This window comes from Danio aesculapii, chromosome 20 (assembly GCF_903798145.1).
Source record: "Danio aesculapii chromosome 20, fDanAes4.1, whole genome shotgun sequence".
NCBI classification, from domain to species: Eukaryota; Metazoa; Chordata; class Actinopteri; order Cypriniformes; family Danionidae; genus Danio; species Danio aesculapii.
The window spans coordinates 2,300,498-2,315,365 of NC_079454.1; the positions used below are offsets into that span (position 1 = coordinate 2,300,498).

Here is a 14,868-nt window from a genome sequence, read left to right on the forward strand (position 1 = left end):
TGGCATGGTTGTTGATGCCAGATGGGCTGGTCTGAGTATTTCAGAAACTGCTGATCTACTGGGATTTCATGCACAACCATCTTACAGAGAATGGTCTGAAAAACAGGAAATATCCAGTGAGCGGCAGTTCTGTGGGTGCAAATGCCTAATTGATGCCAGAGGTCAGAGGAGAATGTCCAGACTGGTTCCAGCTAATAGAAAGGCAACAGTAACTCAAATAAGCACTCGTTACAAGCGAGGTCTGCAGAAGAGCATCTCTGAACACACAACACGTCCACTTGAGGCAGATGGGCTACAGCAGCAGCACTGCTGTATAACCAATCAGATCGCTCTAAACAAGGCAACAAGTTCTGATGTTAACCCGATGTAAAACACCAAACACACTAACTGAACTCACACCCAGTATAAAGCTACAGGTCTTTTCCTTCAGACGCTCTTTATTTGATCAGAACAGAGCCATGATGTCAACATGACTCCATAATGCAGCTGGCTCAGTAGTATTTGCTTAAGATCAGAGAAATCAAACACAGCATCCTCCCTCACCACACACACACACACACACACAGGCATACACTCACCTGTCTGCGTAGCGTTGGAGCTCGCGAGAGTTTGAGCAGTGTCAGGTGAGGTTTGAAGGCTTTGTCGTCTGCAGATGTGATGCCGCGCTCCTCCAACGCCTTCCTCACGCTCTCTGTGTGAGACAACAACATCACTGATGCATTCTGGGACAGTCTATTTACAGCCCAGACTCCACGCCGTCGTCCTCAGTGTAAGACAAGAACATAATCGATACAGAGATGATGCTAACTGTCAGGACATTAGCAGAGACACACACGCACGCACACACACACGCTACAGCACAGACCAAACACACTCAAAGACCAAACCTCAATGCTAATCGCTCCAGAAAAAGTTCGTTTATTCATTTTCCTTTGGCTTAGTCCCTTTATTTGTCAGGGGTCGCCACAGCGGAATGAACCGCCAACTAATCCAGCATTTGTTTTACACAGCGGATGCCGTTCCAGTAGCAACCCTGTACTAGGAAACACCCATACACACTCATACACTACGACCAATTTAGTTCATCAATTCACCTATAGCGCGTGTGTTTGGACTAAACCGGAGCACCCGGAGGAAACCCACGCCAACACTGGAAGAACATGCAAACTCCACACAGAAAGAAGACTCAAACCAATGACTTTCTTGCTGTTCTGAGATGTTCTGTACCTGCTATCAGCGCGAGTGTGTTCAGGTGTTCTCCTTCTGCGATCTGGACAAAAAACACTTCCTGTCTGAAGTTTCCGATTCCACAGAAGGGCAGGACGAGTCTGCGGCCCGACAGCAGAGCATTCAGAGGAGACTCCAGCTCAGAGAGAGTAGAGGCAGCACTGCACACACAAACACACACACATAGAGATCTGACTAGGGCCGTCACAGTAGTCAAGGTTTGTCAAACACAGCATGTTCTGTTTAATCACAGATGATGACGGTGAATCTGTGGTGAATCTACAGGTGAACGTGTAAATTAAGTTAGGTATATAAATATTTAGATATCGACACAATTCCAATATTTTTTAATTACCAACATAACAATTTGAAATGTGCTTTAACTGCAGACTGTCAGCTTTAATTTGAGGGTTTTTACATCCAAATCAGGTGAACGCAGTAGGAATTACAACAGTTTGCATATGTGCCTCCCACTTGTTAAGGGACCAAAGTAATTAGACAGAGTAATAATCATAAATCAAACTTTCACTTTTTAAAACTTGGTTGCAAATCCTTTACAGTCAATTACAACCTGACGTCTGGAACGCACAGACATCACCAAACGCTGGGTTTCATTCCTTGTGGTGCTCTGCCAGGCCTCTCAGCAACTGTCTTCAGTTCCTGCTTGTTCTTGAGGCATTTTCCCTTCAGTTTTGTCTTTAGCAAGTGAAATGCATGCTCAATCGGACTCAGCTCAGGTGATTGACTAGGCCATTGTACAATATTCCACTTCTTTCCCTTCAAAAACGCTTTGGTTTCTTTTGCAGTACGCTTTGGGTCTTTCTCCATCTGCACTGTGAAGCGCCGTCCAACGAGTTCTGAAGCATTTGGCTGAATATGAGCAGAAAATATTGCATGTAACACTTCAGAATTGATCATCACATTATCAATAAATACAAGAGAACCAGTTCCATTGACAACCATACATGCCCACGCCATGCCACTACTGCCACCATGCTTCACTGCTTAGGATCATCAGCAGTTCTTTTCCTTCTCCATACTCTTCTCTTCCCATCACAAGTTGATCTTGATCTCATCTGTCCATAGGATGTCGTTCCAGCACTGTGAAGGCTTTTTTAGAACTCTATTCTGGTCTTTCTGTTTTTGAGGCTCACCAATGGTTTACATCTTGTGGCGAACCCTCTGTATTTACTCTGATGTTGTCTTCTTTTGATTGTTGACTCTGACACACATACACCTACCTCCTGGAGAGTGTTCCTAATCTGGCCAACTGTTATGAAGGGTGTTTTCTTCACCATGGAAAAAAAATTCTTCGGTCGTCCACCACAGTTGTTTCCATGATCTTCTGGGTCTTTTTGGTGTTGCTGAGCCCACTGGTGTGTTCTTTGTTTTTAAGATTGTTCCAGACAGTTGTTTTGGCCATGCCTGATGTTTTTGCTATCTCTCTGATGGGTTTGTTTTTGTTTTTGTTTTTTCAGCCTAATGATGGCTTGCTTGACCTGTAGTGACAGCTCTTGGATCTCATCAAAATAGCACACTTGAAATGAACTCTGGACCTTTTATCTGCTCATTGTAATTTGCATAATGAGGGAATAACACACACCTGGCCATGGAACAGCTGAGAAGCCAATTGTCCAATTACTTTTGGTCCCTTAACAAGTGGGAAGCACATATGCAAACTGTTTTAATTCCTACAGTGTTCTCCAGATTTAGATGTAAAAACCCTCAAATTAAAGTCTGCAGCTAAAGCACATCTTGTTCGTTTCATTTCAAATCCATTGGTTTGTGTTATGTTGTGTATAGAACCAAAAATGTTACAATTGTGTACACGTCCAAATATTTATGGACCTAACTGTAACTCTTGAACATCTACAGTTCTTCCTGACCATCACACAACAGACATACAAGACCTGAAGAGTTTCTCACTGAGGTCAGCTCTGTAAAACTGACTTAACAACCATCAATAAATAATCATGACAATCAATAATAAATCAAATACACAACTATTTTAAGTATATTGCTGATGTGTGATCTCAATCATCAGTAGAGGTATGTGTAGTGTGTGTGTCTTACAGGTCCACCTGGTCCTGTGTGCTCAGGTGAGTCACCAGTAGAGTGATGTGTAGTGTGTCCACAGGTATGAGCGCTCGCGACAGACGACTGTCCTTCATCAACACCTGCTTCTGCAAATCCTCCACTGCCTGCTTGATCTGACACACACACACACACGCGCACACACACACACACTCTGTATTATTCCACTAACTTATACCCTTTGTCAGCAATACAACCCCAGAATTTGGCACAGTATGGAAAACAAATAAAAAAGGAAAGTAGTGATTTCTAAATTTACTTTGACTCTAAATACAATTTTGGTTCTTGCAACACATTTCAAATAAAGTTGTGACAGTAAAGCATTTACCACTTTGTAATGTTGCCATTCCTTTTCACGACACTTAAAAGATGTTTAGGGTCTGAAGACATCAAGTGATGAAGAGTTTCAGGTGTAATTTTGTCCCATTCTTCCTGAAAACAAGTCTGAAAACAGTATGGGGTCTTCGTTGTTGCATTTTGCGATTCAAAATGTACCACACATTCTCTATTGGAGACAGGTCGGGACTGCAGGCAGGCCAGTCCAGTACCTGTATCCTCTTCCTCTGCAACCAGGACTACACTCTGCAGCCAGGGCTTTGTAATGTGTGCAGAATGTGGTTTGGCATTGTCTTGTTGAAATATGCACAGGCGTCGCTGGAAAAGAAGGCAGCAGATTGTGCTTCAAAATCTAAATATAACTAAAAAGGACGGGTTCTGACTCCAAAATTCATTTGCACACTTTGTTTTCATGCTACTAATATGCTGATGAGATTAGGGCTGGAGAAATGCAATTTACCCTGCTAGCAACACTTTATTTGCATGCTTTGTTTAGCCGTCTCTGCCTAACCATTCCCCTCTGTGTACTTTTCAGCATTAATGGTGAATCACAAAAGTGCAAGATACCTTTGCCAAGGGCACCGACACAACCCCATACCATGAAAGACCCTGGCTTTTGGACTTGTTGCTGGTAACAGTCTGCATGATCCTTTTGTTCTTTGGTCTGAAGTACATGGCGTCCATTTCTTCCAAAAAAATCCCTGAAATACTGATTTATCTGACCACAGTACATGATTCCACTGTGTGATGGTCCATCCCAGATCCCTCTGAGCCCAGAGAAGTCGACAGCACTTCTGGACACTGTAAACATAGGGCTTCCTTTTGGCACAGAACAGTTTTCACTGGAATTTGTGGATGTAACAACATATTGTGGTACTTGACAAAGGTTTACCGCAGTAGTCCTGAGCCCATGTGGTGATATTAGATTGGATTGGAATGTCTTTATTGTCCCCAAAGGACAATTAGGTTTACAGCAATAGCCAACAGATAACAGCAACAGGTCACACTCGACAACATAGAAGTAAGAGTAAACAATAAAATAAATCATAATCAAGTTAAAAAAACATACTACTTAAAGCTTGTACCCAACTGCAACTGGAACAAATAAATGCAAATATCTGTTGGACCGTGTCCATCTAGAATAAGTATAATTTCTGCCTGATGGCAGGAGGCAAAACCTTGAATAAAGTGGGTGGTTCTCATCTGCTAAAATGGACATAGCCCTCTTTATGACTCTCACCTCATACACGTGTCCAATACTGTTAAGATTTGTGACCAAAAATTTTTGAGAGAGATGAACAATTTTTGAAAGTTTGTTTTACTTTTCACTCACAAATACCAGCGATACCAGCATATTACTGCAAAAGTTAAAAGAGACTCAATAAAAGAAGAATAAAATGTCCTAAGCAGAGGCCTATCCACAAAAAGGTGACCTACTATGCAAAGATCACTTTAATAAGGGGTTTAAACACAGTTGTGTGGCAGCAGTGTGTGAATATAACCAGCTTCTAATGGTAAACATGAAGTAATTGTATTTTTAATAATCAGACTTAATCTAAACAGTCTGCAGAAACACTTTGATTGACATTCTCCCTTTGTACGTGTCATCAGAGGGGAAAGCCCCGCCCACTAGTGACCATCTCTCCCTCATTAGCATAGGACGTTAGTCTTGTTTTTTGAATCTGCCACTATGCTGACACACAGGCATTTGTAGCTCCGCCCTCTTCTGAAAATAGCACAATCTCATTTGAATTTAAAGCGACAGTCACCAAAAACGCCACAATTAGGATTAAAGCCTAAAAGGGTCAGTTTCAGAGAGTTAGAAAACATTATTGGTGTGGTATTTTGAGCTGAAACTTCACTACACACACTCTAGGGACACCAGAGACTTTTTTACAGCTTAGATCAATAAAGTAATAACACCATATGTGATGATATATGGTACATTTTGAATTAGAAAATTCCATAATATTCGTTTCTCCTACTATGGAAGTCAGTGGTTTCAGGTTTTGAGCATTCTTCAAAATATCTTCTTATGTTGTTAACAGCAGAAATAAAACTCATCAAAGTTTATAGTCGTTTAAGGGCGAGTACATTTTTAATTTCTGCGTGAACTACCCCTTTAAGAAACAGTTGTGCAACTGTTGTGTTTTACCTGTGGGTTTGTGATCGGCACAGACACAAGTAGTTTGCCGAGTCGTCTCTTTTCTTCTTCCTCCCAGCATCCTCATCTTCAGCCTTCACCCCTCTCTTACGCTTCTTCTTCTTCACGCTGCTTTCTGTGCCTGGAAACACAAACATTCAGTCATTTAAACACGCAAACACAACGTTTCAACACTCTGAGAATTGTAAACTACAAATAAATGTACACAGTCAAACAGGAATTGTGCACTATTTATAGTAGACTAAGCCGATGCATGTAAACAAACTGATCATGTGACCTCTTAAAGGGATAGTTCAGCCCAAAATCATTATTTACTTACACTCAACTGAATTCAAACTGTTAGTATAAAAATGTTCTTGTTGGGATAAAATGCAGAAACTTTTGTCATGATGTTGAACGTAAGCTTGCAGATATTTCAGAAACATGCTCAGTGAACATTCTTGTTTATCTGAAAAACAATGCTGAAGTCAGATATTCTTCATTGAGTAAGAACAAAATGGAGGACGAGTTTTGTGGATTTTTTGTTTTATTTTGGGGTGAACTGTCCCTTTAAAGACAGTCAGCATGAAACTCAAGATTGAAATCCTGCAGGAGCACATGATCATCCAGGCTTAGCTCAGGATATTATCAAACATCTGCATGAAATCAGCAACAGTGGGATGTTCAGTAGCCAGGCTGTAATCTAAATGTTGGTGCTATTTGGAAGCGAACGCTGACAAACGAGCGTTTCTGAACTGTTTGGGAGGACGCCGCAAACAAGAAACCCGAAAAGCGGCACACAAATGTTTTATTCATAGCGTGTAGCCAGCTGGGGCATTTGAATGCAGGAGCAGCTGCGGTGCTAGGCTGATCCACGCTGCGCTTGGCAAGCGAATATCGTCCCTCTTTCAGCGGCCGCTCACACCGGGATGATTCCGCTCCGGGACGATGAAGACAGCAGCCCACGACACACTCTGACAGGTAGGACATGCTCGGGTTTCATTTTCTTGTTGCAACTAACTGCTGAAGCTTTTATAGATGAGTGTGCTGTACAAACCACCTGCAAACACACTCCATCATCACTTTTACAGACGCTTGCAGTGGTTTTGCACATTTGCACCAGACACTTCCGTACAAATCATTGTATATCGATAAAGAACAATGTGCATTTCCGAGTGTGCCTCACACAGGTGAGTGGGCTTGACAGACCACCTGCAAAAAAACACACTCTTTTATCAGTTTAAAAAAATCTTGCACTTGTTTTTCCACATGTGACAAACAATTATTCATTAATTTTCCTTCGGCTTAGTCCCTTATTTATCAGGGGTCACCACAGTGGAATGAACCGCCAACTATTCCAGCATATGTTTTACACATTCAAATAGTGCATGTGTTTGGACTGTGAGGGAAACCGGAGCACCCGGAGGAAACCCACGCCAACACGGGGAGAACATGCAAACTCCACATAGAAATGCCAACTGACCCAGCCGAGGCTCAAACCAGCGACCTTCTTGCTGTGAGACGGACAGTGCTAACCACTGAGCTGCCCACAATCCTTCATATTTCCGAAAAAACACTGTGCATTTCTGAGTGTGCCTCACACAGGAGAGTGAGCTGTCCAAACCACCTGTAGAAACACTCTCCTCTCCATATGCACCGCACACTTTACTTAAAACTCCGTCTTACAAGGACTCAATAAGGAAAACAATGTTTACATGTGATTATACCACACAATCATGTTGCACTGCTTGCTTTTTCAACCTCTTTTGCACAATATTGTTCTGTCTTATGTATAATTGTATAGTCTGTCTCAGGTTATAAGTATGTATAGTTAGTATAGTTAGACTACCGCTCCAATATGTTAGTAATAGGTTTAAAATAGCTCTTACATCCAGTGTTGTGTTTATATTTATGATTATGTTTATTTATGTAGCACCATGCAGCAAGACATTTAGTTCCACTGTATGTCTGCACATTTAATGAAATGACAATAAAGCTTAACCTGACTTATATACATGGTATTATCACCATATTTACGTAAGCTGCAAAAAAGTTACTTTAGAAGCACTTCATAATACACACACCGGCCACTTTATTAGGTACACCTGTTCAACCGCTTGTTAACGCAATTTTCTAATCAGCCAATCACATGGCAGCAACTCAATGCATTTAGGCTTGTAGACATGGTCAAGACGATCTGCTGCAGTTCAAACCAAGCATCAAATGGGGAAGAAAGGGATTTAAGTGACTTTGAATTACGAGTCTCCATTTCTGCTGCCACATTCAGATGGTCGGCTCAGAATTTGGCATCAACAACATGAAAGCATGGATCCATCCTGCCTTGTATCAACAGTTCAGGCTGCTGTGTGGTGGTTTAATGGGGTGGGGGATATTTTCTTGGCACACTTTGGGCCCCATTAGTACCAATTGAGCATCATGTCAATGCCACAGCCTACCTGAATATTGTTGTTGACCATGTCCATCCCTTTATGACCACAGTGTCTCCATCTTCTGATGGCTACTTCCAGCAGGATAACGCACCATGTCATAAAGCGTGAATCATCTCAGACCTGGTTTCTTGAACATGAACAATGAGCTCACTGTACTCAAATGGCCTCCACAGTCACCATTACTCAATCCAATAGAGCACCTTTGGGATGTGGTGGAACGGGAGATTCACATCATGGATGTGCAGCCGACAAATCTGCAGCAACTGTGTGATGCTATCATGTCAATATGGAGCAAAATCTCTGAGGAATATTTTCAGTAGCTTGTTGAATCTACGCCATGAACGATTAAGGCAGTTCTGAATGCAAAAAGAGGTCCAACCCGGTACTAGTAAGGTGTACCTAATAAAGTGGCCGGTGAGTGTATATATTATTTAAACTTTAAGTTTTTTTAAGAATATTCAGATAGTTGTATTAGCGTTTGTTCGTCGCAGCGAGGAAGACTTAAAGCGATAGCTCACCCCAAAAATTGTATAATTTACCCCTGAAAACAAAATTTCATAGATCTTTTTTGATACGACTTTTGGCATAAAAGAAAAATCTATCATTGTATACATCTATTGCAATGTATTTTGAGTGATTGCCAAATAACTACACATGACGTGGTGCTGAAACACACAATAAAAGCTGGTTTTGTCTTACTAACTCGTCTGCGGCATTTTCCAATTTTTTCTATTTCTACTTCCGTCGCAGCAGAACAATAGCATAAACTAATGTCGCATTGATCTCCTCAGGTACTGATTATGGCTTTATTCAGTGCTAATGCTGCTAATGTGTGTTTAAATGCTATTTTAAGTGACATTTATTGCCATACTACTGAAAGCAGCAGCAGATTCACCCTCAGATCTTATAAAATAACTAGCAGACAGTTTAAAGGTGAAAGTCAGAACTGTGATTTAGTGCAAATCAACAACCTCAGTCACTCAGTGGCCTGTTAATAATGCCAAAAAAGATTAATATGTATTAATTAGATTATAACACATTTCATTGGAAGTGCAGTGGCTGATATTTAAATGTTTTCTGTCAGAATCTTGCCACGTTGTGTGTGGTTAGGACACGGTGTAACGGTTAATTAGGCAAAGTATATCAATGATTTTGTTCTGTAGCCAATCGAAAAAACAATAATGCATAAGGAATTTCTTAAAATTAAAAACTGCTTTTATTCTAGCCGAAATTAACAAATAAAACAAAATATTATAGGAAATACTGTGAAAATTCAGAATCTGTTCAACATCATTTGGAAACATTTGAAGATTCACAGGGAGGCGAATCAGTGAATAACATCAACTGTATCTTGAATTATTGAGTATATGGGTCGTGTGTGAACCCACTGCCCAGCTCTGCGTCTGCGAAGGGAAGCTCCGACAGCAGATTTTCAGACTCCTGACCCTTCTGCCTGCTCCCAGACACTCCTGGCTCTTGCTCTTTGCGTTCTTTTCTTTCTTGATCGCTATAAGAGAGCAGAGACAAAGAGGCACATGATGATAGGAGACTGGCACTTTATGATAAATGATAAAATAGACTTGTTGTGTGTGTGGTGCATGCAGATAACACACTAATGCAGGTTTACCATACAGATCAAACACACAATACTAAATGAGAAATACTGTAATAAAAATCGAAATATAAAGGGAAACACTGTAACTATATTGTAAATATTTTATGGGCATTGCTGTTATACTGAAATACTGAATGAGAATACAGTAATACTGAAATATTTAAAAATATTTTATGAAGAAATATTTCAATATTTTGTGGGGACATGAAACGTAAAAAATGAAATTTTAAGGGAAATTAAGATTTGACTGTTTGGCGCCATCTTGTGTCTGAATAATGCTCAGGTAGTGTATACTCCATCAGCTGATTTAGTGTCTGTCAGCTTTGTGTTGACTGTTGTGGCGCCATCTAGTGTCTGAATAATGCGCAGGTTAGTGTATACTCCATCAGCTGTTTAGTGTCTGTCAGCTTTGTGTGTTGACTGTTTGGCGCCATCTTGTGTCTGAATAATGCGCAGTTAGTGTATACTCCATCAGCTGTTTTAGTGTCTGTCAGCTTTTGTGTGTTTTGACTGTTTGGCGCCATCTTGTGTCTGAATAATGCGCAGGTTAGTGTATACTCCATCAGCTGTTTTTAGTTTCTGTCAGCTTTGTGTGTTTGACTGTTTGGCGCCATCTAGTGTCTGAATAATGCGCAGGTTAGTGTATACTCCATCAGCTGTTTTAGTTTCTGACAGCTTTGTGTGGACTGTTTGGCACCATCTTGTGTCTAAATAATACGCAGGTTAGTGTATACTCCATCAGCTGTTTTCATTTCTGTCAGCTTTGTGTTTTTGACTGTTTGGCGCCATCGTGTGTCTGAATAATGTACAGGTTAGTGTATACTCCATCACGCTGTTTTAGTTTCTGTCAGCTTTGTGTTTTTGACTGTTTGGCGCCACCTTGTGTCTGAATACTGCACAGATTTGTAAATACTCCATCAGCTGTTTTCATTTCTGCTAGCTTTGCGTTTAATTAAAGAATTAATCTGTTACAGCTCAGAACAATGTATTGTGTCTAATTATTATATCTTCATGGAGTTAGCAAATAAACAGATCATTTAGCTTGTTTAAAAGACAAACTTGCCTAATTTTGACTCATTTCTGAAAACTTGAACACCTTTGCTTTTTTTAATTTTTTATATTTTTGACTAGAAACAAGACAAGATTTCAACTTCTAGTTTAACTTATTAATGAAATGCAACACAAAAACTCCAGAAGATTTCTTCCCTGCTATTAAAAGTTGAAATTTCCATTTATTTTGGTTCTACAATAAGCCATGATTGTGTTCATTTGCATTTATTATTTGCATTCACTTTTCTTAATCAATCAGACCTACAATAAAACTTTCTAAAACAAAATGACTTCAATCTGAAAAAGTGACACTTCTGAAAAGAAATTTGCTGCAGCTGTATCAAGTCATTATTAAATTATTAGTAGTATTAATTGGGGGTAAACTTGGTTTTATATTTGCGCATTTGGACTAACCACTGAGCAATTTGGCAATGAGCAACCACAAATTTCTCCATTTGGACTCATGATAATATAATTTCAGAATTCTAAATGGGGAAATCATGATATTAGCCAATGACTATGAAAGTACACCATTGTTTAGTCAATTATATGGTGCTAATGTGTTTTGAAGTCATACTTACACGCTATTTCTGACCGAATATTCAAAGAACCATGGTAAACAATATAGGGAGCGTGTCATTTAACAAATGTGCGAATATAAAACCAAATTTACCTCAATGTATTATTATTATACGCAGGCTGTAAATCAATTGGGCATATCTTGTTGAAGTGAAAGCTGGAGTTAAGCACATGTAGTGGTGCACACTTCTTACTTGAATTGTTTTCTAAAATCTTGTTAGATTTGTGTAGCTATGCTGTACATGAATAGTATTCAAGTCACATAATATTAGTACAAACTACATGCTTATGTATCCCCTGTTATTAATGTTAATTAAAATAATATAATAATAATAATTAAAACGTAACTTACCCTGCTTTTCTGTAGTTTAGTGCACTTTTCTCCTGTAGTGCAGATAGTAGTGTTGTTTTTGTTGTCCTCCATGTTTAACTGCACACTCAGACAGCACTTGCTCTGATATGACTGACAGAACACACGTGCATTCACCTTCCTGCACTCAGTCACTACCGAGGGCACGTCAGTATTAAACACCCTCCACAGGCGCACTAGCGGTCGAGCGCGCGAAAAATGGCGACTGATCATCTAGTGCTGGCAGTGTGAAGACAACGCAGTATTGTGAGCGTTATTCGTGCTCTTGGTCATATAAACAGCGCTGTTTACCCTCGTTAAGCTAAATATACTGTACTACCACAGTGTTTACAACAGCCTCAACACAACAACACGACACACATGGGGAACGGGAAGTCAGGGGGGACACGCGGTACACGAGTAGAAAGCGTTCCGAAAAATAAGGGCGACTGACGTTAGTATATTAAAGCGAGTTTTAATACTTGGTTGAAGCTTCTGTCGTGTACACGTTTGCTTTGTAGTTCGAGTATCTTTAGTGGAACATAAATGACATGTTTATAATGATGTACACTAGTATTTTTTGCTTAATGCAAGAGTCTGTCAATAGACAGGTCATAGAGCACATAGATAGACAAAAAACACCTCCACACTTCATTTTAGATGGAGCTTTCTCAACTCCAAGACTGATAACTGATGTTTTTGTTTCAACTAATAAAAGGTAACTGCGACTTTTTATCTCAAGTCTGACATGTTTGCTCTACACCACAACTGTGAGTTATATAGTCTGTAAGACTTTATCTAGGCATTGACTATTTGTCTGGGTAAGGTTTATCTACACTCACCGGCCACTTTATTAGGTACACCTGTCCAACTGCTTTTTAACTCAATCTCTAGTCCGCCAATCATATGGCAGCAACTCAATGCGTTTAGGATGTAGACATGGTCAAGACGATCTGCTGCAGTTCAAATGAGCATCAGAATGGGGAAGAAAGAGGATTTAGGTTACTGAACGTGCCATGGTTGTTGGTGCCAGACGGGCTGGTCTGAGTATTCAGAAACTGCTGATCGACTGGTATTTTCACGCAGAATAATAGGAGAAAACGGTTGCCTGGTCTGATGAGTCTCCATTTCTGCTGCCACATTCAGATGGTCGGGTCAGAATTTGGCGTCAACAACATGAAAGCATGGATCCATCCTGCCTTGTATCAACGGTTCAGGCTGGTGATGGTGTAATGGTGTGGGGGATATTTCTTGGCACACTTTGGGTCCATTAGTACCAATTGAGCATCGTGTCAACGTCACAGCCTACCTGAGTATTGTTGCTGACCATGTCCATCCCTTTATGACCCACAGTGTCTCCACCATTCTGATGGCTACTTCCTAGCAGGATAACGCACCATGTGATAAAGCGTGAATCATCTCAGACTGGTTTCTTGAACATGACAATGAGTTCACTGTACTCAAATGGCCTCCACAGTCACCATTACTCAATCCAAAAGAGCCCCTTTGGGATGTGGTGGAACGGGAGATTCACATCATGGATGTGCAGCCGACAAATCTGCAGCAACTGGTGTAATGCTATCATGTCAAATATAAAGCAAAATCTCTGAGGAATATTTCCAGTAGCTTGTTGAATCTATGCCACGAAGGATTAAAGCAAAAGAGGGTCCCAACCCGGTTATAGTAAGGTGTACCTAATAAAGTGGCCTGTTTGGGTCACCTTTGAAATACTCATTTGATTTAAATAGATTTTTTCAAATACAGATGTATACGAACTTAGACACAGCACACATTTTTTCATCCGCCCCATGATGCTTAGTTTAAAAATGATTGGACTAACTCCCTTTTAACTGTTGGCTAAACCAGTGTTTCTCTACCATGTTCCTGATGGACCACCAGCACTGCGTGTTTTTTCACACCTATTACAAGTCTTTCAGTCTCTGCTAATGCGCTGATGATCTGAATCAGGTGTGTTTGCTTAAGGAGACATGGAAAATGTGCAGAGCTGCTGGTCCCCCAGAGATGTAGTTTGGTACACTGGGCTAAACTATTAGTAATTGATTTTTACTGTGTGCAGCGAGGTGTCTAGATTCTACTCATTTCAAGTTACACTTGCCAATTTAGAAATGAGTTCGTTTTAATTTCAGCATTAATGACCATGAATAACCCCAAGAATATTACAGATGTTTATTGAATATTACTGTACTGTAGAGCAGTGTTTCCCAACCCTGTTCCTGGAGGCACACCAACAGTACATGTTTTAGATGTCTCCCTTATCTCACCCATTCACTTCAGGTTTTGGAGTCTCTTCTAATGTTCTGGTGAGTTGATTCAGGTGTGTTGGATTAGGGAGAGCTTAAAAATGTGTACTGTTGGTGTGCCTTCAGGAACAGGGTTGGGAGACACTGCTGTAGAGGAGACAGAGATCTGAATGAGCAAACACAGTGAACTCAAAATAGCTTTCACCACAGGTGTGCTTGTGATACTAAAGTCACGAGGGTATCATTATTTTTCAACACAAGTGAGTATAATGCACAAAGCAAACATATCACTCACTCTGTGTTCACTTTGTATATGGATTATTTATAGCGCAGCCTTATTATTGGACATTTTCAGTTCTTCAGAATGGAAGTTTGCTAAACTGGAAGTGCACCCATAATTAAAAATGCAGTCGTCATGTGCGTAATGCTAAATAGTATGAATATGTGCAGTATGAATGGAATATGGCAGTACTGCATTCAGACTGTTATCATTGCCACATGTGCTGTCAGTTGCAAAGCTGGATAGTAGTAGGTTATATGTCAAACTCAAGTACTTGTAATGAGTGTAAACAAATTTTTAAATACTTATACCCTACTGAAACAAACAGCTTAAACCAGCCTAGGCTGGTTGGCTGGTTTTAGCTGGTCGGCCAGCCTGGTTTTAGAGGGGTTTTGGCCATTTCCAGCCTGGTCTTAGCTGGTCAGGCTGGAAAATGACCAGCTAAAACTAGCTTACCAGCCTAGCCAGGATGGGAGCCCAGCCA

At 40.4% G+C, this 14,868-nt stretch overlaps 1 protein-coding gene across 1 annotated transcript in view; it reads right to left on the reverse strand.

The window, feature by feature from the left end:
* The window catches only part of LOC130247879 (A-kinase anchor protein 7-like), a 66,212-nt gene that overhangs the window by 48,508 nt on the left and 2,836 nt on the right, over positions 1–14,868 (reverse strand). Inside the window, 6 exon segments of the mRNA XM_056481367.1 lie at positions 579–691; positions 1,228–1,388; positions 3,301–3,437; positions 5,813–5,841; positions 5,844–5,942; positions 9,639–9,757. Coding sequence (XP_056337342.1) covers positions 579–691; positions 1,228–1,388; positions 3,301–3,437; positions 5,813–5,841; positions 5,844–5,942; positions 9,639–9,757 — 658 coding nt within the window.